Here is a 25,575-nt window from a genome sequence, read left to right as displayed (position 1 = left end):
CGTAGTATTATGAGGTGAACAGTACGACTTGGGCAGGAAGCCAAATGAAACTGGAAGGGAGAACAAGGTGCAGGTAAAAGAGAACACAACATACTACTTTGGTTATTCCAAAAATATATAAATGAAGTTACATGAGGAAAGAATATTGATTTTGCATGCGTATCTTACAACACAAGATCGTTGCATGCATCTGATTTATTTATTACAGAATAATAATGGATGGGCAGCGGATAGTGTGTTTAGTTATTATCGTACCATTGCTGCTTTTGAAGATAGGCAATAATGTTCTGGTCAACTTGGAAGGCTTTAGTGAGAACGTCACGCGAGATGGGAGGAGTGGATCCAAACACAGCCTTAGCAATAGTAATGACTCCTGGATTTTGGCTACTGAGACTAGAAAGTGCCACAGCATTGTCGTGGCCGACGTTGAGCTGAAAATGAATCATACCGAAGGGAAACACAAACACATCTCCTTTGTTGAGTACTTTGGTAAATAAACGATTGTCATTTTGATTGGAAGCCACAAATCCAACTATGAGAGTTCCTTCCAAGACAGTCAGCACCTCAGTGGCACGAGGGTGAATGTGGGGAGGATTCAGACCATAGGGAGCATAATCGATTCGAGCAAGGGAGATACCAAGAGTATTGAGTCCTGGGAATTCATTTACAGACACTTGAGTTACTTGGGAGCCCAAAGGGTTTGATGTGTTGCCTTCCATTATGTGGAAGAAGAAGTCATCTGCTTTCACAAGCTTGGGATCTTTGCAGAATTTCCCATTTACAAATACTGCACAAAACCAATTCAATATTGCTAATCAATGACAAGAAACATGGAGAGAGATGCAATATATACGGTATTATGTGTGTGTACTTACCTCCAAGTTTGGTATCATTGACGCCCACACAGAAATCTTGAAGAGGGCTGGGATCGTAGGCAGAAGCAAAGGAGGAAGCCAAGGCCAAGAGGGCAAGAAGTGAGAAAAATACTGAACCTTTCATCTTTCTCAAATCCTTTCTTTAGCTTCGAATTGTGTGTTTGTTGTGACCAAATGTTTTGTTGTTGTAATCTATTTATAGCTCAAGAGAGGAGCCCTCATTGTTGAATTAGTATTATTTTTTGTTTCGACTTAATCAAAACAAATGTATCCACATTGTAAGGTATCAATTATTGATATTATCTTTAGTCCATGGCTGGAGGCGTTCAACGGTTAGCAAATTGGACGTATCATTTTACTTACCTAACATATCATAATTGCTATATTTTAAAATTATATATCAATATTTGAATTCTTCGTTGCGAATACTGTTTCTCATCAGTAATATAACTTATTTAGAAAAAAAAAGTACTTTTATGCATCAAAATATTTTGGTGTTGGTCACCCTTCCCTTCCCTATGAGGAAGAGTATGAAACTATGAATAGGATAGTCAAGAAGGAAAAAAGGAAAAGAAAAGATTGTGAAGTTTGTATAATAATATATAATTGATTGACCCCTTCGAGGACGCAAGTTAATTAAGACTTGGTAAGGTTTTCACTATTCAGATGGTTTAATTTATTCCCATGACCCTTTCGTTCTACTATTCTCCACGTAGTTGTAAATATTTGATTATTTTAACTTTTCATCTTTCGTTGACGTTCTTTATTTTACAAAATAATAATACTAATAATATTGCTAAATTCTTGCTACTTACTTATATTCACAGTTTTTTATTCTTTCTGTTATTTCTTGTTTTAGAAAAGTCTACAACTGAAATTTAAATTTACAATCGTAATGCCACCAATGTTAATTTAAATCACAATTGAACGTAATTTCATGTCAACTTTCATGTCTTAAATTTTCATTTTTCTGCACATGTATGTGCATACACACACATAAAGTCATTACAAACTTTATTTGCATACACTTGAGAAGGTTTAATATAAATATATATTACAATTTTTACAAAAGAAAAAGGAAAAAATAGTTGATAAAGGGTTGGATTAGGTTTCGATACAGTATTATCATTGATCTAATCAGAAGTTCATAGCCATCAATATTTTCTCAATGTAAAAATGTTTGGGTGATAAAAACATAAAAAGATCGATACGTGAATTATTTGAAACATGGCCATTAAAATGCTTTGTTTTGTAATTTTTCACATCATTCATTAAAGTACTAAGCTGTATGCTTAAGGATTTCAACGTTTTTGCTCCTACAAAGTATAAATTAGATTTTATGGTTAATTAGGGTTTAACTTTCTCATCATTATTTGATGGTTATTTAGTTTTCATCTGATCTCACATAAAGAGCAAACACTGCTGCTAATATGCTAAAATTTGACGATTATTTCATTTTATACAAATTTATTTTTAACATATTCCATATGATGGTTATTTAGTTTTCGTATGATCTCACATAAATATGACAGCTGCGCACGTGTGATAAGTGCCATATCTTGTAATTAATTATGTTCAGATTTTGGATATATTGAATTAAATTTATAAATATTTTATAACCATTTAATTCACTATACATATATTAAACCAAATTTTCAGGGTAAAAAGTACAAAATTTACTTTTGTAGGAAAAATAAAATAAATTGAAAAGTGGAAGAAGACTTGGACCCACATGAGATTTGGAAAGAATAGGATCTTAATTGTATTTTTCTCTGACAAAAAACTAATATACCAATCTTTATAATTTTATAAATTTTAATCAGGTCCCTATACTATTTTAGGACTGTCAAAAGGAAATGATAAATCTAAAAGTTAGTGTAAAGCTTAAGCAAGAAAGGAGATAAAGATGATGATGATGGTGGGCAAAGCTGCAAAGGAGGGGAAGAGAGAAGCTGAGAGAGGAGATGGTCACGCTCACATCATCCAAAAGTAATAGCGGACTAGCACCAAAATTGAGTAAAGAATAACAAATTAATTCTCATTTCTCAGAAGTCCAAGGCCAGAAGGAAACTGCAGATGAGCAGAGCAGGGATCAATAGCATGATCATAATTTTATCCAAAAACGAAGGGTCTGCAAAAATTTTAATGAGCTCGATTTTTAAAAAAAGAAGTTAAAAAAGTGAGATTACAACCTTTTAACTGATTTTTCTTATTCTTTTATCTTATATCTTTTCCTTATTAAACTTCTATAACACTGCTTCTCAAAATTTTTTAATCCTTTTTTGAAATTGATTTCCTTTATCTTTTCTTTATTCTTTAATTTATTGTGGTTCTTTATTATGATTCAGAATTTTAGAACGGTGTCAATTATTAATTTATTAATATGTTTTTAAGAATAATTCGTTATGAGATTTCAGAATTTTGAAAATAATCACTTGTGTTTGCTTAAAATATTTCAAATCCGATCCTGTCAGCTGAAAACGGGAGGAGACCTCTTCTCTTCCCTTCACATCCTCTTCTTTTTTTAACAGTTAGATTAATACTTTTCAATGGCTCAGATTTTAATATCTTTAAAAACATCTTATAAAATATTTTTAAAAACATTTAGTGCATTTGTAAACTGTCAAATTTAACTTTCAGTTTTTTATTTTTTATTTATTTATTTTTATAACTTAATATTTTAATAATAATGTAAAAAATTAAAATCTGAACTATTAAAATGTTGATCTAACTGTTAGAAAAAGAAGATGGAAAATGATGGGAAGAAGAGAGGAGAGGAGGTCGCCTCCCGCTGAAAACACTACATGACTATACAGTGATTTTTAGGATTCTTCATACATTCTATACTGTTGATATCGATTTGATAAATTCGTTTTAAATTTGTGTACTATTTTAATCACACGTTAAGTTCACTCACCAACGAGTTAATGAAAAAATCGAATGGAAATTAAAGCACTGTCCAATCGAGCCAAGTCAACAGAATAACGTGACTGTCAAATTTCAAAGCATAATCCAAACCAAATTCTGCAGTTGTGAAGGAAGAAATAATAAACGCGAGTTCAGTTATTATTATTCCAAAAGTAATAATTTTTCGGATAGAGGATGTGTTTTTTATAAGTTACTTTTTGTACTTATTTAAAAAGTTAATTTATTTTTCCCTTTTATTTCTCCCTCCTTTTTTTTTCCTTGTCCATTGTCTCTCATCTTTTCTCACTCATTCTCTTTCTCACTCTGTCCCAGAAGTACATAAGATATAAGACGTTTCGCTTTTCAGAGCTGTAAGTAGTATTATTGAGGTGAACATCACTTAAGGAGGAAGCATAAAATCGGAAGAGGGAACAACGTACGAGATAAAAGAGAACACACATATTTAATTATGCATAAATATATGATCGAGGTTACAACATGAGGAAAGAGACTTGGTTATGCATGCATGCACGCACGCACATCATATAATTAAGGTTACAACATAAAGCTGCTTGCATATTTATTTATTTATTATTTTATTACAAAATAGATTACTTAGTTATTGTCGTACCATTGTTGCTTTTGAAGATAGGCAATTATGTCCTTGCTAACTTGGAAGGCCTTAGAAAGAACATCACTAGAGATGGGAGGTTTGGATCCAAACACAGCCTTTGCAATAGTAATGACTCCTGGATTTTGGCTACTGAGACTAGAAAGGGCGACGGCATTGCCATGGCCGACGTTGAGTTGAAAGTGAATCATAGCAAAAGGAAATATAAACACATCTCCTTTGTTGAGTACTTTGGTAAAGAAACGGTTATCATTTTGATTGGAGGCCACAAATCCCACCATGAGAGTCCCTTCGAGGACAGTCAGCACCTCAGTGGCACGAGGATGAATGTGGGGAGGATTCAAACCATAAGGAGCATAATCGATACGAGCAAGGGAGATACCAAGAGTGTTGAGTCCTGGGAATTTATCTACAGACACTTGATTTACTTGGGAGCCCAATGGGTTTGATGTGTTGCCTTCCACTATGTGGAAGAAGAAGTCTTCCGCTTCAACAAGCTTGGGATCTTTGCAAAATCTGCCATTCACAAATACTGCACAAAACCAATTCAATATTACTAATCAATGACGAGAAATATAGGGAAAGATACAATATAAATGGTGCTGTGTGTATACTTACCTCCAAGTTTGGTATCATTGACACCCACACAGAAATCTTGCAGAGGGCTAGGGTCATAGGCAGAAGCAACGGAGGAAGCCAGGGCCAAGAGGGCAACAAGTGAGATAAATACTGAACCTTTCATCTTTTTCAAATCCTTTCTTTAACTTCTAATTGTGTGTTTGTTGTGACCAAATGCATTTGTGGTTGCCATCTATTTATAGCTCAAGATAGCAGCCGGCCCTTTGAGTTAGTATTCATATAATTTTTGGTTTTCCGATTTAATCACAAGGAAATATATCCACGTTAGCCAATCAAATATTAACAATGTAAGTAAAATTTGACTTGGACTATTCGTCAGTCTTCTTCTTCACTAATCTAAGCCGCCTGAAGTTACGAGCATATTAACGTGTCAGTGATTGGTTCCTAGAACAAGAGATAAAGAAATAATAAAGAAAGAAAGAAAGAAATGTGGGGCACATGTAACGTAACGTGGCAGCTTATGTTAGTTTCCTTCAGCCTTTCAATAACTACTCCAGTAATTAATCCCTTGTTCTTTATCTTTACCCCAGGCTTTAGGTGGATAGTCTTAATCAACTACTCCCTCCGTGCCATACTATAAGCAATATTGGAGCTCATCACGTAGATCAAAATATTAGTTAAAATTAGTTAAAGACAATAAATGTGTAAAAATTAGAAGTTTTTTCTCTCACTAAAATGCCCTTATTTATGGAGGGAGAGAGTATAAGAGAGAGAATAAGAAAATTATTATAATAAAGAGAATTATAGAAGAGAAAAAATGTGTGATGGAGAGATGATGGTTTGAGAATTGAGATAATAAATATATTGAGTATTAAAATAAGTAATTAATGAGGGCAAAATAGAGAATTTGTTACAAAAATATAAGACGACTTGTAAATTTTGCTTATATTTAGGGACAAGAAGGAAATAGTAGTTGTTGTTTATAATATAGGACAGAGGGAGTACTAAGAAACCACACGTTAGCAGTCAAAGTTTTTTCCTTAATCAATTTAGCAACAAAATTCCGTAGTTAATAAATTTATTGACTTTTTTTTTAACACAATTTGTAAATTCTGTTGTTAAAATCTATGGCTAATTTTTGACCCAAAAAAAATCTATGGCTAATTTTTTTTTTTAATGCAAAACATTTATATCCATATTACAATAACGATTATCAATTGAATTAATTAATTTTTTTTTGTGGTGGACGACTGAGTCATTAATTAACCCAAAGCTCTCATTCTTTTCACCAATTGATAGGGTATTTATCCCGCAGCATATTTATATGTTCCACAAACATAAATCGCATATGCCAAACTTCATCCACTTGCTCTTTCGCTTATTTGTATATATAATTTGTAGTCCTTTTGATCCAAGCATCTTCCACATGCTTTGAAATATAATCCATTTTATCGAAATTAAAATATTAATTTTTTTCATCTAGTGTTTCTAACTAATAACTTTCATTTGTGCTCTATTCTATGATTTAGGTGATTTGGAGTTAGGGTTCAATAACAAATTGGAGTTTAAGTTGGATAATGATGATTACTATACAATTGAAGTGCAATTTATTGGTTTGGTTGGTTTTATCTAAGCTTAAATTGAAGTTAATTGTTGGTTTAAACTTGAATTTTACATAAATATGCAACTAGGGGATTTTGTGCAATGGGAGGCTTATGTGGTGAACTGAACTTTCTAATGAGTTAATTGGATTAAGAAACGATAGAGTTTAGATTGGGAATGTGAAATTGGGAGTTATAGGCGAGAGAATTGAGAATTTTAAGTGATAATTATTCCAATCATGTAAATTGCATTTGAAATTGGGGTTTGGCATCATTTCCTCTCAGGCTTGCCAAGCTAAGCTAAGAAGTGAGGTAAGCATGATTGATTTAATCATTACTCTGTATATTTGTAATTGGATTTTAAGATTACTTCAGTTTGTAGAACAAGTCTCACTTTACTAGCCTGTATTAACAACAGTTTCTGTACTAGCAACCCTATCATTAAAATGAAATAGAAATCAATGTACTACTTTTGGCACTTAACATAAGAACTAGATTACTAATTTGAAAATATTAAGAAAGTTAGTTAAATTAGATATTATAATAAATGGATGTTGTTTCTCCTAAAATATCCCCATTAATGTGCATTAAAACTACCATTGATGGAGACTCATTAGTATGTGTAATTACTGTAAGGATTGTTTATTTAAATACTGAAAACAAAATAGTTTAGAGTCTTATATTTAGAGTTCAATATAATGACCCAGGTGGTATATAAATAAATATGAATGAAAAAGAAAAATTGTATGAAAACAAAGTTATAAGATTCCAAGTTTTATAAAACCTGCGGCTAGCTCCTTCGTAGTCAAGACTTGCTATGAACGACTTTCCAAATTAAATGAGAAACAAACTATGCGTTCAGATGCTAATCAATATTATTAGGTAGCTATCCAAATCAGGAAAAAAAAAAAATATTCCAGCGTAGCCAAGTAAGTCTCAAACAAGAAAACGAATAAATAACTCCATTTGAAAGATATAGGGATAGACGTTTGCATCATTCATATTCTCTCCGGTCATTATTGAAAGCACCTACTAACAACTTTATATAAATTAATGAAGTTATTAAAATTAATTATTTATTATAAAATATCAAAATTACTCTCAAATCTCAATGAAAGGCATTAGTTAGAGGTGTTTGGTTAATTACCTAAAAAGTTTTTTAATTGATTAAAATTGCTAGCTGGACAAAACTAATACTTTAAATAAAACATTATATTAAAAACATATTGGAGGTCTTTATAATAAAGATTTGAGCGAATATTATAAGCAATACTCCCTCGTCCCTTTTTGTAAAAACAAACAATATATTTGGTAGCAGTGTTCCTAAATATAAAAAACGAATTCTCTTTGTTGAAAATTTTAAAATATTCTTTTCACATTTATCCCATTAAATATGCGTCGCTTATTATCTCTTTATAATAAATCTTACTCATTATTTCTCATATAATCTCTTGACAAATAAGGGTATAATAAAAAATATATATCTTATACATTTATTACTTTTAACGAAATTGAACTAACATTTTGAATTACATGATTTTAGTAATTGTTTTTTATAACAAGGTACGGAGGGAGTAGAATGCAACGATTGGTAGGCTTTTGGTGGAGATGGCAGCTTATCTTTAAGTTCGATCTTTCGTGCAATTGCACGTTTTCTTGTTACCCCAGCTTTTAGGTGGATGTCTTAATCAAAACATATTCATATCACGGCATCAATCATTAATTGACTTAATTAAATTTTTGTTGTGGATGATTGAGCCCTTAATTAACAAGATATAACAAAGCCCTTAATTAACGTCATCTCTCATTCTTTTCTTTTTTTTTCAAAACCAAACTTTTTTTTTTTAATAAAACCCGAATACAATAAAACAAAAGCTAATAACTAAAGCCAAGGCACTTATCCCTCATCAACCTCCCCTTCTTGTGTAATAGGTAGAGGTTGATCAAAGATCCAAAAACTGGCTTCTAAACTATGAGATAGTTTACCTAAATGGTCGAGCCAAAACAAAAGTTCACTAAAAGAATGTCTAATCAGGACCTGCCAATTCCTATTCACAAATAATCTAGCATCATTAATGAAATCTTTAAACAGTTTTCTGCATCGATCTCGCCAAATATCCCAACAGATATACCCAAACAGGATAGACCAATGGATTTTCTTGGTGTTCTTGCCCTGCTTCCTGTTTGAAGTTCTATCTAATTAGCCCACTCCACGCCCTGTAACGAAATGAACTCCAGCCACTTGTTTGATCCACGAGAGATTTCCGTCGTTGTAATGTATGACGACAATTTCTGACGACAATTTCTGATCAGGTGCATCCTTTCTTCGGTTTCTTCACCCAGTTGCTCTGTTTTTATTTGTTTATAAAATTTATAATTTTGTGCCCTTATTAAAAGCATCTTTCATATAATATAATATTTCCTCTTGTCTTAAATATAGGAGCTATCAAGGGGTTTATTTTAATTTTAAATATAAAATCTCAATTCAATTTGTCTCTTAAATTTATAATTTTTTTCCTAAAATATCACTATTTATTATTGTATACATTAAGAAAGTTTTTATTAAGAAGTAATTATAATGCACATGATTATGCAAGGTATTTTAGGAAAACTAACATGAATTTGTTACAAATAACTAACTTGATTCTTAATACTCACAAATTAATTATCAAGCTCTTATATTAAAAATCAAAGATAATACATTTTATCTTGTAAAGTAATGAGAACTTATATAGAAATAATCGGCCAGAGTGAGTAATTAATTAATGACTGACAAGAAAAATAAAGGGAAAATTTGAGTTGATTTTTTTAATTGGACTTAATTATTATGATTGAGAAATAATTCTTCCTTATGCATGCAAATACATGGTTTGCTGATGCTAAACGCTACTTTTTATAGCTAAACAATATTTGATTGACTGATCTTTTTGCGATCTTTAGTATAAGAACTTCTTACCATGCTTTTTCAGGTGTTAAGAGTAGTAAGTGAGATTGTGAATTATTCAGGGCTTTCTTAATCATTTGTTAAAAAATTATAATAACATCCTCGTTTGTTTCATTAAAATTGTCATACACCACTTCGTTATCCTAAGTTAAGATTCCTAACATATCATATATTTGATACTACCTCCGCTTGTTAATATAAAAGATATATAATTAATTTAGAGATATTAAAAAAATTAGTTAAGTTAATCATTTATAACAAATATATGTTAGCTTTTTAAACTACTCTTGTTATTCGTGCTTTGAAGCTGCTCTTTGGTAAGAATCACCCTTACAATCAGTAAGGATAATTTAAGAAAAAAGTTATAAATTTGGAAAACAAAAAATATATTAAAGTCTTATATTTAGGATAAAACTAATTCATATGTTAAGGATTTGAGGTAGAATATTTTTAAAATTATTGATAAAGCCCAATTTTTATATATTTTATCCCACATTAATTCAGAATTTAAATGATAATTTTGAGCTTAAATGAACTTTTTATGCATTATTAGATTAATTGGTTGATTTTTGGATTTTGCATAAAAATTGAGATTTAGGATTAAAAATATAAATATTTTGTGATTTCCTATTTTTGACTTGGAATTAATTTTTCCTATTTCTTTGAAAACAAGTCTCATATTTTTAGAAAGATTATTTTTAGAAAGTTTTGCACTTTCTTGCCTAATTTTTGTGCAGATTTAATATTTAATTTTTGATTATATTTGGATATAATCTACATTAATAGATGCACTTAAATTCTTGTAGGTCAAGAAAGGGGCACATAGGGAATCCAATGGTGCAAGATTATTTCTTAGAATCTAAGAACAATCCAATGGCTAATATCAAGTGGATCAATTAATTACTAATGGGCTTGAGCTTTGGATCCACAAAAAATTTCCTTTTCCCTTATTATACTATTTTCCTTATTTTTGGAGGAGGGAAGCACGCCTAAATATCACACTTTTCCATCTCCATAGAGACGCTCACTCTCTCACCATAGACGCAATCAAGAAAAGCTCTCTCTCAACAGTTTTCATCTTCAACGCCTACTCCATCGTCCACTCATCAAATATCCATTATTCCCATCCCTTCAATCACGCCAATTGTTCTCAGTCATCCACACCTCATCATCCATGGCTATGTTGTCTAACAACTTTGGAGGAGGAGATATGTTGATGGAAGCTTAAGCTTGTTAGGGAGGCAACTTGGGAGGAGCATGAAGGAGACTAGAGCCTTGGGCTAGCACTTGAAGACCACAAGGGAGTGATGTTCCATTCATCTTTTTAATTCAAGGACTTGAGATTATTTAGTTTTAAATGATTTTAAGTTGTATTTTTGTTGAGACAATTTAGTTCTAGATTGTCATCTTTATTCTTGGATTGGATTGATATTTGGATCTTATTTGTGCCGAGACACTTGTTGGAATTTGTGTTTAAAACCTTTGCATTGTTAATTGAATTTATAATTGAGTTTTCATTATGAGTTTAATTATCAATGTGGTTTGATTGCAAAATTTTGGTTCTTTTACCTCTTAATTGTTTAATTAAGTTGGTTAATTATCTAATTGTTTAATTGGATAATTTCAAACATACTTTCCAGAATTAATTTGAGTTATTTTCATTGGTTTTAATAAGCTTAATTAACCAACCTTATACTGTTATGAGTTCTCTAATAGTTTAAGGGTTTTTGAGATTGAGGGTTCCCTTTGTTTCAAGAAGGTAATTAAGTTTATTAATTCTACTCTCTTATCACTTCCCTTTGGTCTAATTAACTGATTAAGGTTATGAAGGTTAAATCCATGCAAATCCTAAGTTGTCCCCTCTACCATACCTGAAGAGAAATCTCTGAATTTTTACTTGCTAATTCTCTTTGCTTTTTGATTAATTCTCTTTATTCATTATTTTTATTTTCCTTCAAAAAAACCCCCCAAAAATTGCATTGCATTCATTTAGTTTGATTTAATTTTCATATAGATTTTAGGACATTTGCATTTTGCATTTAGAATTAGAATTTTGCATTTTAGTTGGGTCCACTTTATTGCATTTTTTTTTATCACCTAAATTTTCACCTAAAGAAACCCACAACTTGCTCCTTGGAAGTAATGACCTAGGTCGACCCTAAGCTACAAATTAATTAGGACCTAGTTTAATTGAATGCTTTGACGACAGAGGCATCATCAATTTTGGCGCCGTTGCCGGGGAGCAATGGTTAAACTTTAGGTTTGAGTTCTAGGTGATTTCTCTTGTTTTTCCTGCATTTTTTTTCTTTGCATTTTATTTTCTCTTTATTACCTGTTCTATTTTCGGTTAATTTAACTAATTCATCCTGCTCTGAAAATTAACTTTTCACTGCCCAGATTTTTGTAAGATTCGGGTTCTTAACGTTTTTGGGTGTGCTGATCAATTTTGATACCTTTAGGTATCAGGGCTGGGTTGTTTTAGCCAAATTCAACCATTTTCATTGAGTTTTCTTTTTTTTTTCGAATTTTCTTTATTTTTTTTTCATTTTTTCAGGTTTTTCTTCTTTAATTTTTCTGAATATTTTTTCAGCCTTCTTTTATTAGTTTAGTTTTTCTTTTCCTTTTATTTGTGTTGATGTTCTTGATCTTAAATTTATGATGGCTTGGAATGCTTCTCCTTATGAAAATCATTCTTATATTTCTATGCCTTATCATTATGTCCATGATGTGACACAGGGATATGATCCATATTCAAGAATAGAGAGTAGGTTGGAGACTATGACTAATGTTCCAATGTGGCAAAATTACTCAAATCTTGGATATGTCCATCAAGTTATGCCTATTCAAGAAGACTTAAAGTTAGAGAACAAGCTGGAGACTATGATGCAAATCCTACTAAACAAGTTTGAAGAAAGGGAATTGCGACACAATCAAGCGATTCAGACTCTACAAACTCAAATTCAGCAGTTGTCTAATGCAATTAGCGACTTGGAAAATGGAGAATTGGAAACAAATGGTGAATTATCATATGATAGCACATTTTCACCCTCTAATGATCCATATCCTTTTGCTCCTACTGTCTCACATGATGACATGAATAGTACAGTAACCGAATATGCATGCACTGATGATGTTTCTGGATTGACTGGTTCTATTGAGTCAAATAATGTTGCATCTTGCAATTCATGCGTTGATACTTATTGCTATACCTCTGATTCAAATTCTGTTGATTGTGTTGGGTCGATAGAGAATTTTAAGCAAGATGAGTCTAATGATGAAATTGATGAAGAGATCATTGTTGACCCCCTATACACTGTTGAGTCCAAAGATAATGTATCATCTCTGAGTGCTGATGCTCCTTTGTGTATTGATGCTTTGCATGGTAAAAGTAGTATTTCTTTTGATTCTGCTGACATCACTTGTGATCTTAACATGACTGTTGTTAATGAGGATGTTGTTAAGGATAAGTGTGGGGGAAATCTTGAGTTGGATGTGCACTTAAACAGTAAGGACATGTTGCCTGATGAGACTTCACATGTAGAATTTGCTTTGTGTAATGACGATGATAAGCATGGGGAGACCATTTTGAGTAATCACCTTTCACTTCATTCTCTAACAAGCTTGACTCTTATTGAGGAGAGTCATATTGATTTTGTGGGTTGTTCACAATATTTGGGAGTTCCAAGTCTTTGTTTTCATCAATTTATTTTGGGATCTTCCTTAATTGCTGAAAAGTTTGTTGAGTTTATTGATTATATTTTTATGAGACAGGATATTGCTTGGAGTCATGGTTTTGTGCAGGTATATGGATTGATTCCTCCTATCCAGACACCTTCCATACTTGATGTCACGCCCCAATTTTTTTTTTATGCCTAGAGCAGAAATAAGAGAGATCTCACACTCCCAAGCCTAAACATATGTAAACAATTGTATAAATAACATTTTTAAAGTAATCATAAACAGAAGGATCTCATTGAATAAAACCCATCATCTGCTAGCACATTTCTTTTTGAATAAAAATTTGGAGGTTTGCTCCCCAGTACCAATGTATATAATTACATTCCAAAATAACCCAAAAGACTAGGACCTAACCCAAGATTATGTGGAGCATCTAACTAATAAAATAAAGACATACGAGTACTCTTGTGGTTACATTAGCTAGCAATTACTCAAAATAAAATTACATGCTCTGGATCTTTGACAAGGCTCTTCACGGCTCAGCTGGTAATACAGAGTCTGGAGTGCTATCTGAGGCCAAAAACAATCTATTGGTGAATAACATCCCATTTATCAAATTTAAATGCATTACTAAAAGAAAAGAATGAAATAACTTTAAATTTGAGTATTAATATGGCAAAGATTTAAGATCTATACAACGTATGGCTATAAATTAAAAAGGTTAAATATGTGATTAAACTCAATAAATCCGTAAAAACACTTTTCATAATAAAATAACTTGCAATACAAAAAGTATAAAATGTTATATCACCTGTAGGACATCAACAGAACGAAACAACAAGCGCGGCTTGAAGCCACGAATACAAGCATGGACACACAGTCCATGAGAGGCAAGTAACCAATCAAGCGTAGCCGGAGACACGAAACAAGCGTAGCCGAAACCACGAAACAAGCGCGGGAATTATGCCCACGAATAATCAAGCGAGCTCGAATTTACCATGGCGCGCCAAGGACCAACAATACTGCTACTAGTAACCAGCGTTCTGTATTCAGTCCTCTTAAAATATGTACAAGCATGCATGGGATCAATCGCTGACATTTTGTTTGTCATAACAAGCAAAATTATTCTTTCAACAAGTAACATGTTAAGACATTTAATAAGCAAAAATTTGACAAGAAATATGATCACTTTGATAAAATGAAAAATAAAGAAAAACTGAAAGTTTAATTGAGTCAATAACAATAAAAGCTTACTCGTAAAATTTGTAATAATGGGATGTTATCCACTCACCTCCTGTGCTCCCACCTTTAAATGGTTTTGGTTTATAAAACCTTGAGATAAGTTCACTCCTCAATCCCCTAATAACCCAAAATCAAAATATCAAAGCTCCACTAAAAAAAAATCACAGACTTTCTCATTTATAAATTTTTTGACATCACATTTATACTTAGGATCAATATTTTAATTATTATTATTATTATTATTTTTTAAGCATTTGGGGAACTCTTATAAAATAGGAGAGAAAAGATATTTTCCCTGAACAATTGGAGGATTCGAACCTGGGAGCTTTAATCTTTTAGCACCATTTACTGCTAGTCATCTCCCACCTCCTTGTTGTGCTCTAGCTACAAAATTTATATAATTACTACATAAATTATAATAAAAGTTTCAGGTTATTACACTTGAATTAAAGTGTTTTTTGAGGATCTTAAAGAAGGAGATGATGTCTTTTGAACATCAAAAGCAAATACCAATAGTGCTTTCATGTGACTTGCCACCAAACAAAGGAGATATGCCAACTCTACTGCTTTATTTGGGTCTTCAAACTTCTACTCATCTGGTCGTATTCCTTCTTTTCTCTTTTACTTGCATTACTTGTTGGTATTGGTTAGATGTACATTTCATATTGAGGACAATGCATGGTTTAAGTGTAGGGGAGGGATTTTGTTTCTACTTTTGGTTTTTGTTTTTTGTTTTTAAAATGAGGAAAAGAAAAATATTTTGGTTTTTACTTTCGTTTTTGTTTCTTATTTTCAAGAAAAGAAAGAAATTTTCTGTTCAAAAATTTTTTTTGTTTATTTTATTCTGAATGTGAAGATTGCAAGTTTGAAGTGATTCAAATATGATGCATTCTTGATTTGAAAAGTGATTGATCATGTTTTGAGCGGATAAGCTAAGTGGCAATGGATTTGACTTAAGTGAATTTAAGCTAGCAATCATGTACCTAGTGAGGTTTTGAGCCTGATACATGTCTTCTTTTCATGTGTGTATACTCCTATCTCTTTTCTCAATCTAGAACTTGACTTGAATCTTGTTTGAGACCACGTTTGTGCATTTGCATTCATAAAGATGATAAAGGCATTCAGTTTAATTTTTCTAGCCAGATAAGCCAAAAGCCTACCCTTTTCTACATTTATCCTTTGCTTAACCCCTTTTGAGCCTTCATCATTTTTTCTCTCTTAACCCATAGCAAAAAAAAAAAAAAATCTTACCCTTTTTGAATGTCTTAGGAGTTGAAGAATGTTATATTATATGTGCTTGGGATGGAGGAACACATTTGGAGTTATGGTTTGGGTCAATTTGAAAAAAAGAAAAAAAAATATTGTAATAAGATTCCGCTCCTCTAGTTTAAGCTGAGCTCAGTAACCGGGGATCTTCATCACCAATGTTGATCTTCGCATCAAAAGGCCAGTAAGGGCTATGAGCGTGCTAGTAGCATCTTAGTGCCAATGAGTTATCCATGCTTGAGTAACCGGGCCTTTGTATCACCAATATGAAGGTTCGCGTCAAAAGAGCATATACATAACGGCCTAAGAAAGTTTTAAAAAAAAAGTGCTTGAAAAAAAAAGAGAAAAAAAAGAAAAAAGAAAAAAAGAAAAAGAATGACCCAATTCAAGTTTAGTTAGTTTCTTACATTCCATTATATTTTTTTTATTGACTCTCTTCATTTTCTAAGATGTTCAACTTGATAAAGCCTAATTTTTATATATTTTATCCCACATTAATTCAAGATTTAAATGATAATTTTGAGCTTAATTAGATTTTTTATGCATAATTGGATAAATTGGTTGATTTTTGGATTTTGCATAAAAATTGAGATTTTAGATTGAAAATATGAATATTTTGTGCTTTCTTATTTTTGACTTGAAATTAATTTTTCCTATTTCTTTGAAAACAAGTCTCAATTATATACCAATATTTCAATTTTTCATTTGAATACTTTTCGTTATATACCAATATTATACATTTTCATGCATAAAAATATCAAATTATATTAGGTTTAGGTAGTCATTTGTTTATAACAAATATATTTTTAAAACCCACTTTAATTCTATATACCTTTGTTACCTATTCTACCTACTTTCATTTTTTAATTATACTTCCGTAAAAAACTCTTCTATAATATCAAACAAGTCATAAAGCAAGTATGAATCCAAAACTTAAATTTTGTTTTGCTCACGTCCTCCCTTAATTAATATCTTACTTGAATATTAAGGTGTTTGAACTAAATAAGTCTTTTACTTAAATATATTTCCGTTGAAAATTATTTTATTGATTTCCAGAATGACCGACTCAAAAAGAAGATACGGCCTCAGTCATACGCTAACTTGACAATTCTTTTAGGTGAAATATAGAAATCTTTCTCTATAAAATAATTTGCATGTGAAATTACAAGCCTAATATTCCGTGCAAAATTGAGACTGGATAAAAGTAATGGACAGGTTCAAACAACAGTTTACTTTTTTATTCAAAATAAAAAAAGTCAGGGGAATAAATTTGGTTGAATTAATCCTCAAATGACTAAAACCAATTTGACAATTTCAATCTCTTGAACTTAAAGCTCTTTTCTCTTAATAGAGCATGTCCTGCAATTCTTTGAAACGATGTCATTTTATATAAGTTTCAATCCTGGTGGTATCATGGGAATGGGTCAACCCATTCAGGTCTGCTTTTTAGAAATGGGGTGTTTTTTTTAAGGGAAAATGATTTAAAAAAATGAAAATTACTAAATGTCAAACAAGAAATATCAACAAAAAATTGTTGTTATTTACAAATTTAGTGTTGTCAACACCAAATAAAATATTATTACCAAACTTGATTTGGGATTTAGTAATTTTTAGTTTTTTTTTGTCATTTTTCCTTTTTTTAAGGCCTAACCTTTGAGCTCATGGGTTCTGGGCCAGCCCGTGTGCTTCAAACCCATTTAACAAAATTATTTTATTTTTCATATATTTTTATAAAAAATGAAAACAAAACGGAAAAATTACTCATTAAATGGATAAATATAGCTAATAATTCATCAGTCTCTTGAGTTTTTCCTTGTTTTGATCGTGGGAAAGATATGATGCTACTAAGTTCAAGTCCTCCTAATGTGTGAAAAAATTAATTCTCTTCAAAAATAAAAATTTTAAGTTTAAATTACTCAAAAATAAAGTATGAAAAGTTTTAATAAATTATTTATCTCATGTCTCCTTTAAAAGAAATAACCCAGTCTCATTTTTTTTCGTAATATCTATAGCGGATATAGAGGTTGGCACAGTGTGAATACTACAGGATTCTAGGTCACAATTATTTCATGAAAATATTTTATTTCAATATCCAAATAATGACATTTAATGAAATACTCAAAAAGAATTCTCCGGAAACATCAATCATTCATCTCATCAAAATTTTCTCAAGAGGAAAATCTTATCTTTCTTTTATTTGTGGTTTAAAGAATTAAAACCATAATTCACTAAGCACAACAACAGGAAAACCCAACCGTTGCATCAACAGAATGATTGAAGAAACTCAAGGAAAGGGAAGGCGTTGCGTGAGTGTGACGGTGTGTGGGAGGGAGCAAGATTTGAGCGAAGTGAAAGCGAGAGAGATGGAGAGTATAGAGCTAGAATTTTCTACTTTTCCAGCTGTTAAAAAAATAAACATATATTACTTGCACATTAATTATTAGCTAACTTTAAAAAATTTTTTTGGCTGGCCCTTTAATTTTCTGCCAGATAAAGCAGGCCTTTTTAAGTTCAACTGATCTTAAACAAGTCGGCCCGTTTTTCGGCCTCTGTTCATCATCATTTTTATCTCCTTTCTTGCTTAAGCTTCACACTATATTTTAGGTTTATCATCTCTTTTTGACAACTATAAAATACTACAGCGACCTGATTCAAAATTTGATGAAATTATATAAAGATTGGAAACTTATTTTTTTATCAGAGAAAATTACAATTAATGGCCTCATTCTTTCCAAATCTCATGTGGGTCCAAGTCTTCTTCCACTTTTCAATTTATTTCATTTTTCCTACAAAATAAAACGGACAAAAGTAGATTTTGTAATTTTTATCCTGAAAATTTAGTTTAATATATATAATAAGTTAAATGGTTATAAAACATTTATAAATTTAATTCAATATCCAAAATCTGAACTTATTTAATTACAAAATATACACATATCACATGTAACTGTTATATTTATGTGAGTTCGATGCCTAAATAGCCATAAAATAAAATACTATGTTCCAATAAATTTATATAAAATAAAATAATCGTCAAATTTTAGCATTTTCACAGCAGGGGTTTGCTCTTTGTTCTTCGTCCTACCTTATCTTCGTCTTCAAATTAAAGATTTCCTTAACAAAGTAGACTACTGGTTTTCGGAAATAATGATGGATATGAACTTCTGATTAGGTCATTGATAATAATATCGTACCGAAACTTAACCCATTCCTTTATCAACCTTTTTTTCCTTTTCTTTTGTAAAAACTCACACACACACACACACACACACACACACTAAACCTTCTCAAGTGTATGCAAATAAAGTTTGCAATGACTTTGTGTGTGTATGCACTTACATGTGCGCAAAATGAAAACTTAAGACATGAAAAGTTGACACAAAATTACGTTCAATTGTGATTTAAAATTAACATTGGTGGCATTGCGATTGTAAATTTAAATTTTAAAAGAAGACAAGAAATGACAGAAAGAATTAAAAAAAAACTACGACTATAAGTAGCAAGAACTTAGCAATATTATTAATAGTATTATTATTTTGTAAAATAAAGAACGTCAACGAAAGATGAGAAGGTAAAATCATCAAATATTTAAAACCATGTATAGAATAGGAGAACGAAAGGGGTCATGGGAACAAATTAATTAAACCATCTGAAGACTTTACCAAGTCTAAATTAACTTTCTTCCTCCAAGGAATCAATCAATTATATATTATACTACAAACTTCATAATCCGTTTTCCCCCCCTGTTTTGCCCCCTGACTGTCCTATTCATAGTTTCATACTCTTCCTCATAGGGAAGGGAAGGGTGACCCGCACAAAATATTTTCATGCATAAAAGTATTTTTTTTAAAAAAAAAGTTATAATACTGATGAGAAACAGTAATCGCAAGGAAGAATTCAAATATTGATATATTTTATAACATAGCAACTTTGACATGTTGAGTAAGTAAAAGATACTTTAGATATGCTAATCGTTGAACGGCTCCAGCCATGGACTAAATATAATGTCAATATTTGCTACCTTACAATGTGGATACATTTGTTTTGATTAAGTCGAAACAAAAAAAATAATACTAATTCAACAATGACGGCTCCTCTCCTAGTCTATAAATAGATTACAACAACAAAACATGTGGTCACAACAAACACACAATTCGAAGTTAAAGAAAGGATTTGAGAAAGATGAAAGTTTCAGTAGGGATCTCTCTCATTGCCCTCTTGGCCTTGGCTTGCTCTTTTGCTTCTGCCTATGACCCCAGCCCTCTTCAAGATTTCTGTGTGGGTGTCAATGATACCAAACTTGGAGGTACGTATGCACACAATAATACCATGCATGTATACCTCTATATTTTTTTTTCATTGATTAGTAACATTGACTTGCTTTTGTGCAGTATTTGTTAACGGGAAATTCTGCAAAGATCCCAAGCTTGTGAAAGCTGATGACTTCTTCTTCCACATAATGGAAGGCAACACATCAAACCCATTGGGTTCCCAAGTGACTCAAGTGTCTGTAAATGAATTCCCAGGACTCAACACTCTTGGTATCTCTCTTGCTCGTATCGATTATGCTCCCTATGGTCTGAATCCTCCCCACATTCACCCTCGTGCCACAGAGGTGCTGACTGTCCTGGAAGGAACTCTCATGGTTGGATTTGTGGCCTCAAATCAAAATGACAATCGTTTATTTACTAAAGTACTCAACAAAGGAGACGTGTTTGTGTTTCCCTTTGGTATGATTCACTTTCAGCTCAACGTCGGCCATGCCAGTGCTGTTGCACTTTCTAGTCTCAGTAGCCAAAATCCAGGGGTCATTACTGTTGCTAAGGCTGTGTTTGGATCCACTCCTCCCATCTCTCGCGATGTTCTCACTAAAGCCTTCCAAGTTGACAAGAATATAATTGCCTATCTTCAAAAGCAGCAATGGTACGATAATAACTAAACACGCTATTCACTGCGTACCCATTATTGTTCTGTAATAAATAAATAAATCAGATGCATGCAACGATCTTGTGTTGCAAGACAATCATGCAAAATCAATATTCTATCCTCATGTAACTTCATTTATATATTTTTGGAATAACTAAATATGTTGTGTTCTCTTTTACCTTGCACCTTGTTCTCCTTTCCAATTTCCTCTGGCTTCCTGCACAAGTCGTACTGCTCACCTCATAATACCATGTACTTATACCTCTGTGAAGCCAACGTTCGACGTCTTATCTGTTACGTACTTAGTTTTACTTTCGGTTTAGCTAAACAAATATTACCTCCGGTCCTTAATATAACTCTATTTGACTTTTATTTTGATCTTAAATATAAGACCCCAATCTACTTTGTCTCTGATATTTACTCAATTTTTTTCAAGATAGTTCTAATAATTATAGTTCTAGTCAATACACTTGATTAGTAAAGATATTTTAGGAAAGATAACACCTATTTAGGACAAATAATTAACTCAACTTACTTATTTAATCTCCTCAAATTAATCAACTGACTCCTATAATTAGAACTGGAGGTAGTACATCCGTTTGGATCTGCGATGGAAACACTTTCACATAAATCGAGAGAAAATTCCACTCACATGCTTTTCTCATGTGCCGTACATCACAATTGAAAAGTTTGCTTGTAAGCCATTCCAACTAAGCCTAAAAAAAAAAAAAAGTAATATACATTGTTTTTTCTGTTCAGATAACTGCTTGCTGTCCTGTAACAGGAACGTCAAGGAATAAAGTAATAAATTGCTTCGCACATTCTGATTATATCAGCTAAATTACAGTCTTTGGTTTACTATTTTCTTCTTTCACTTCTCCAGAAATTGGAATATTTGATGCTACAAGATTTGACGGCTTTGACTTTGTGATTGTGATTTCGTTGATACGTTAATGCCTTTAACTTGACGTACAGGATTAAAATAGTACGCAATATATCAAATTTTTGTTAAGGATTGAATGTTTGTTTAAAATGAACATAAGAATCTGATATCAATAATATAGAATATATAAGCAATTTTAGAAATCACTGTGTAGACAAATTGAAGTATGTATTTTCTACCGGAAGAAGTTTGAAATATTTTAAGCAGACACGTGTGATTATTTCTGAAATCATGAAATCTCATAATGATTTAGAAATGATTCGGTATGATCAGATGTTCTGAAATATAATCCATTGGTTGCATTGATGTTTGAAATTATTTAGTTTCTTATGTAAGTTGCAACATGCTTATCCAAACATCACCTCATTGCTGGGCGCTTGAAAATTTTTTTGGGTGCAAATCCAAAAGTTTAAAATATTGTCTCCTACCATTAAGAATGTTAATAGTAAATTTCACTATTTTAAATATCAATGTTAGTTTGTTAATTGTAGGGGTAATATTGCTATAATTTTAAACTTTGGGAGCAAATTTGCATCCAAAATATCTTTCAGATGCTCAGCGATCTTGAGTAAAAACTTTGAGGATAAGTTTATATCTTTTTTGAATGGTTTAGATTTCAAATTTTTAATTTACAGTTTTTTCAATAACAAATTTTTTTTTAGAAGTTTCAGTAATAAAATTATCTTTATTTTAAATTTGGTGTTAATTAAAATAAAAAGTTATTTAAAATATAAAAATATTTAAATTAAATCTGAAGCATTCAAAATATTTCTTATGTGCTCCCCACACCCATGCCTGTGCACAAGATGAAAATTAAAGACTTGAAAAGTTGACATAAAGTTACGTTGTGTTTTAAAATTGACGACGGTACCATTACGAATGTAAATTTAAGTTTTAAAAGAAATACAGACGTCTTCTTGCAGACTTTTCTAAGCAAGAAATGCAAGACAGAAGGAGAGAGAATAACAAACTGTGAACATAAGTAAACATCTTTGCAATATATCGGTATTATTATTTTGTGGAATAAAGCACTGAGAAACGTCAGCGAAAGAAGAGAAGATAAAATACTCTTATATTCAAATCTATTCATATAATATATAGTAGAAAGAAAGGGTCATGGAAACATGCTTACGTTTGATTTTGTGTGAGAGAGAGAGAGATGAGATAATTTTAAAGACTTTACCAAGTCTTAACTAAGATGTCACCCATTCTAGGTAATATATCAGAAGACATATAATGGTTTGAGACATTTAATTTATATTCCCTGTGAATCAAAACTTTGGAAAAATTATAAATAATTCTGGTATGTAAAAATCTCATAATAAGAAATGTAGGGCACAATGTTATCCTTGTAACATTAGGCCTAGAGTTGTGATGAAGAGCGATGAGAAGAAGTCCAAGTCAAATCTTAAGTACCTTGTTAATTAATGAATGCTTCCAGCAATGCATTAAAGATAATATTAATAATTGATAGAGTAATGTGGATATATATTCCTTTTGATTAAGTAAAAAGTAAAAACGAATGCTAATTCAACATACGAGGAGGGCTGCTTCCTTGAGCTATAAATAGATGGCAACCGGATCTGCATTCTGTCACAAGAAACACAATTTGAAGAAAGGATTTGAGAAAGATGAAAGGTTCAGTAGGGATCTCTTTCATTGCCCTTTTGGCTTTGGCTTGCTCTGTTGCTTCTGCCTATGACCCCAGCCCTCTTCAAGATTTCTGTGTGGGTGTGAATGATACCAAACTTGGAGGTAAGTACACGCACTATAATACCATGCATATTTTATGTTATTTTTTCACCCAGGACTCAAACATGAGACCTCTGGTTAAGCTAGAGTAGCTCCCTTACCACCTGAACTACATTATCATTGGTCTATATATCTAGTCATTCTGTTAATTAGTAATGAATTTGTTTTTGTGCAGTATTTGTGAATGGGAAATTCTGCAAGGATCCCAATTTGGTGAAAGCAGAAGACTTCTTCTTCCGCATAATGCCAGGGAACACAGACAACCCATTGGGCTCCCAAGTGACTCAGGTGTCTGTAAATGAGTTTCCAGGGCTCAACACTCTTGGAGTCTCCCTTGCTCGTATCGATTACGCATCTTATGGTTTGAATCCTCCCCACACTCACCCTCGTGCCACTGAGGTGTTGACCGTTCTTGAAGGAACTCTCATGGTTGGATTTGTGGCTTCCAATCAAAACGACAATCGTTTATTTACCAAAGTACTCAACAAAGGAGAGGTGTTTATATTTCCCTTTGGTATGATTCACTTTCAACTCAACGTTGGCAAAGACGATGCTGTGGCACTTTCTAGCCTTAGTAGCCAAAATCCAGGAGTCATTACAATTGCTAAAGCCCTGTTTGGATCCGATCCTCTCATCTCTCCTGATGTTCTCACTAAAGCCTTCCAAGTTGACAAGAACATAATTGCCTATCTTCAAAAGCAACAATGGTATGACAATAACGTCTAAATAGCCTATCTCCTATATATACCTCCATAATTCTAGTTCGTATTCTGGAGTAACTAAATAAATATAAATGCTTGCAGCTTTATGTTGTCTCCTCTATTATATGACAGGCATGCAAGCATAATCTACACTGTTTACTCATGTAACTTCATTTATATATATCTCGGAATAAATAAATATGATGCTTCTTTTTAACCTGTTGCCTTGTTCTCTCTTCCAATTTCATTTGGCTTTGCATATTCTGATTAACATCAGTTAATTATTAAACTCATGTTTGACGATTTTCTTCTTTTCTCTTTATTCTGAGTCCTACGTACCTTACTACTTTTTATATCTGTCTCCAAAGTTCGCTTCGACAAGGTAGACTCGTTTCAGAAATTATGATGACAACGTTCAACCGCGGCTAATTAACCATAAAAACTCATTTATGTTCTATGAGAATAAAAACGATGTCGTTCTTTAACATACAGCTTATTGCTTGAGTGAATATATTTTAATGATTGATGTCATAAATTACAAAATAAATATAAGCAAAAAAAAATACGCAGGCAAAATTACGTGCAATTTTAAAATTATCGTTGTAGCATTACGATTGTAAATTTTAATTTTTAAAGAAGGAGAAAACGTCTTCCTGTAGACTTTTCTAAACAAGAAATGAGAGAGGGAGAGGGAGAGAGAGAATAAAAAAACTTTGAACATAAAATAGTAAGAAACTTAACAATATTATTAGTATTATTAATTCTTTGAGCAATAAAACACTGAACGACGCCACCGAAAGAAGAAAAGTCAACATAATCGTACATTTAAAACTATTCATAAAATAGTGTAGTAGTAAGAAAGGGTCGTGAGAACATGCTTGTGTTTTTGAGAGAGAAAGAGAGAAGAAACATCAAGAAACCATATGAGATTATAATTTTGTCTTAACTCGTATCAAGTAATTAATCAATTATATACGTATGAGAGGGAGAGAGAGAGAGAATTGAAATGGAACAGTTCTCCATTGCTGCACTTGAGTTCTCCAGGGCTGTTCTTGCGATTTGATTCCTCCCCTCTAAGGAGATGTTTGGATGAAATCAAACTATAGTTTAAAAGTAATTCTATGATATACAAAGTAAATATGTAAAAAAATTTTTGTCTCGACTTTGCAAAATTACTTTTTTTTCAAGCGTTTTTACTTGATACCTAATACCTCCCATGTTTGCAAACTATGGAAAGTAAAATTAGGGATTTAGTAAGGAAAAATTACAAATGAAGACCCCTGAATATGTAAAATTATGATTTGGGATCTTAAATTTGGAAAACAGCAAATAAGGATGCAATTCCACTTTTGCAAATATGAAATGTAGATGAAATGTCTGAAATACCCCTCGGTCAAATGAAAAATTGATTATAAAAAATGACAAGTTCACTTTAGCGAATGTCAACTTCAATAGATCAAATCACAACTTGACTGAGGGTATACCAAATGACAAGTTGACTATAAGAAATGACAAGTTTATTTTAGCGAA

At 31.8% G+C, this 25,575-nt stretch overlaps 5 protein-coding genes across 6 annotated transcripts in view; 2 read left to right on the top strand and 3 right to left on the bottom strand.

Annotated features, from left to right (window-relative positions):
- LOC114739775 (germin-like protein subfamily 1 member 13) overlaps window positions 1–23,607 on the bottom strand; it is an 83,773-nt gene extending 60,166 nt beyond the window's left edge. Inside the window, exon 1 of the mRNA XM_028927851.1 lies at window positions 23,548–23,607. Coding sequence (XP_028783684.1) covers window positions 23,548–23,586 — 39 coding nt within the window. The 5' untranslated portion in view covers window positions 23,587–23,607. The remainder of the gene's footprint in view (window positions 1–23,547) is intronic.
- LOC114739778 (germin-like protein subfamily 1 member 13) lies at window positions 75–999 on the bottom strand. Its single transcript, XM_028927855.1, has 2 exons — window positions 876–999; window positions 75–787 (listed from the first exon to the last, which is right to left on the bottom strand). Exons 1-2 carry the CDS (start codon window positions 997–999, stop codon window positions 240–242), a joined length of 672 nt encoding a protein of 223 aa, XP_028783688.1. The 3' UTR covers window positions 75–239.
- On the top strand, window positions 898–24,262 carry LOC114739776 (germin-like protein subfamily 1 member 13). Of its 2 annotated transcripts, XM_028927853.1 has the most exons (3): window positions 898–945; window positions 23,206–23,347; window positions 23,520–24,262. In XM_028927853.1, the coding sequence occupies exons 2-3, from the start codon at window positions 23,224–23,226 to the stop codon at window positions 24,068–24,070; spliced, it is 675 nt and encodes a 224-aa protein (XP_028783686.1). In that variant the 5' UTR covers window positions 898–945; window positions 23,206–23,223; the 3' UTR covers window positions 24,071–24,262. The 2 variants fall into 2 exon arrangements, with proteins under 2 accessions (XP_028783686.1, XP_028783685.1); XM_028927852.1 differs by lacking the exon at window positions 898–945 and having other exon boundaries at window positions 23,204–23,347.
- Window positions 4,332–5,192, bottom strand: LOC114739777 (germin-like protein subfamily 1 member 7). The gene is made up of 2 exons (XM_028927854.1): window positions 5,032–5,192; window positions 4,332–4,945 (listed from the first exon to the last, which is right to left on the bottom strand). The coding sequence occupies exons 1-2, from the start codon at window positions 5,153–5,155 to the stop codon at window positions 4,398–4,400; spliced, it is 672 nt and encodes a 223-aa protein (XP_028783687.1). The 5' UTR covers window positions 5,156–5,192; the 3' UTR covers window positions 4,332–4,397.
- LOC114739781 (germin-like protein subfamily 1 member 13) lies at window positions 19,869–20,985 on the top strand. Its single transcript, XM_028927858.1, has 2 exons — window positions 19,869–20,029; window positions 20,115–20,985. Exons 1-2 carry the CDS (start codon window positions 19,906–19,908, stop codon window positions 20,660–20,662), a joined length of 672 nt encoding a protein of 223 aa, XP_028783691.1. The 5' UTR covers window positions 19,869–19,905; the 3' UTR covers window positions 20,663–20,985.
- Window positions 24,263–25,575: the final 1,313 nt, after the last annotated feature.

The sequence above is a fragment of the Neltuma alba genome, unplaced genomic scaffold (assembly GCF_004799145.2).
Source record: "Neltuma alba isolate B1F8T4 unplaced genomic scaffold, ASM479914v2 tig00002907_pilon, whole genome shotgun sequence".
NCBI classification, from domain to species: Eukaryota; Viridiplantae; Streptophyta; class Magnoliopsida; order Fabales; family Fabaceae; genus Neltuma; species Neltuma alba.
The sequence above is the reverse complement of the archived record's forward strand: the minus strand, read 5'-3'. Positions and strand labels throughout refer to the sequence as shown.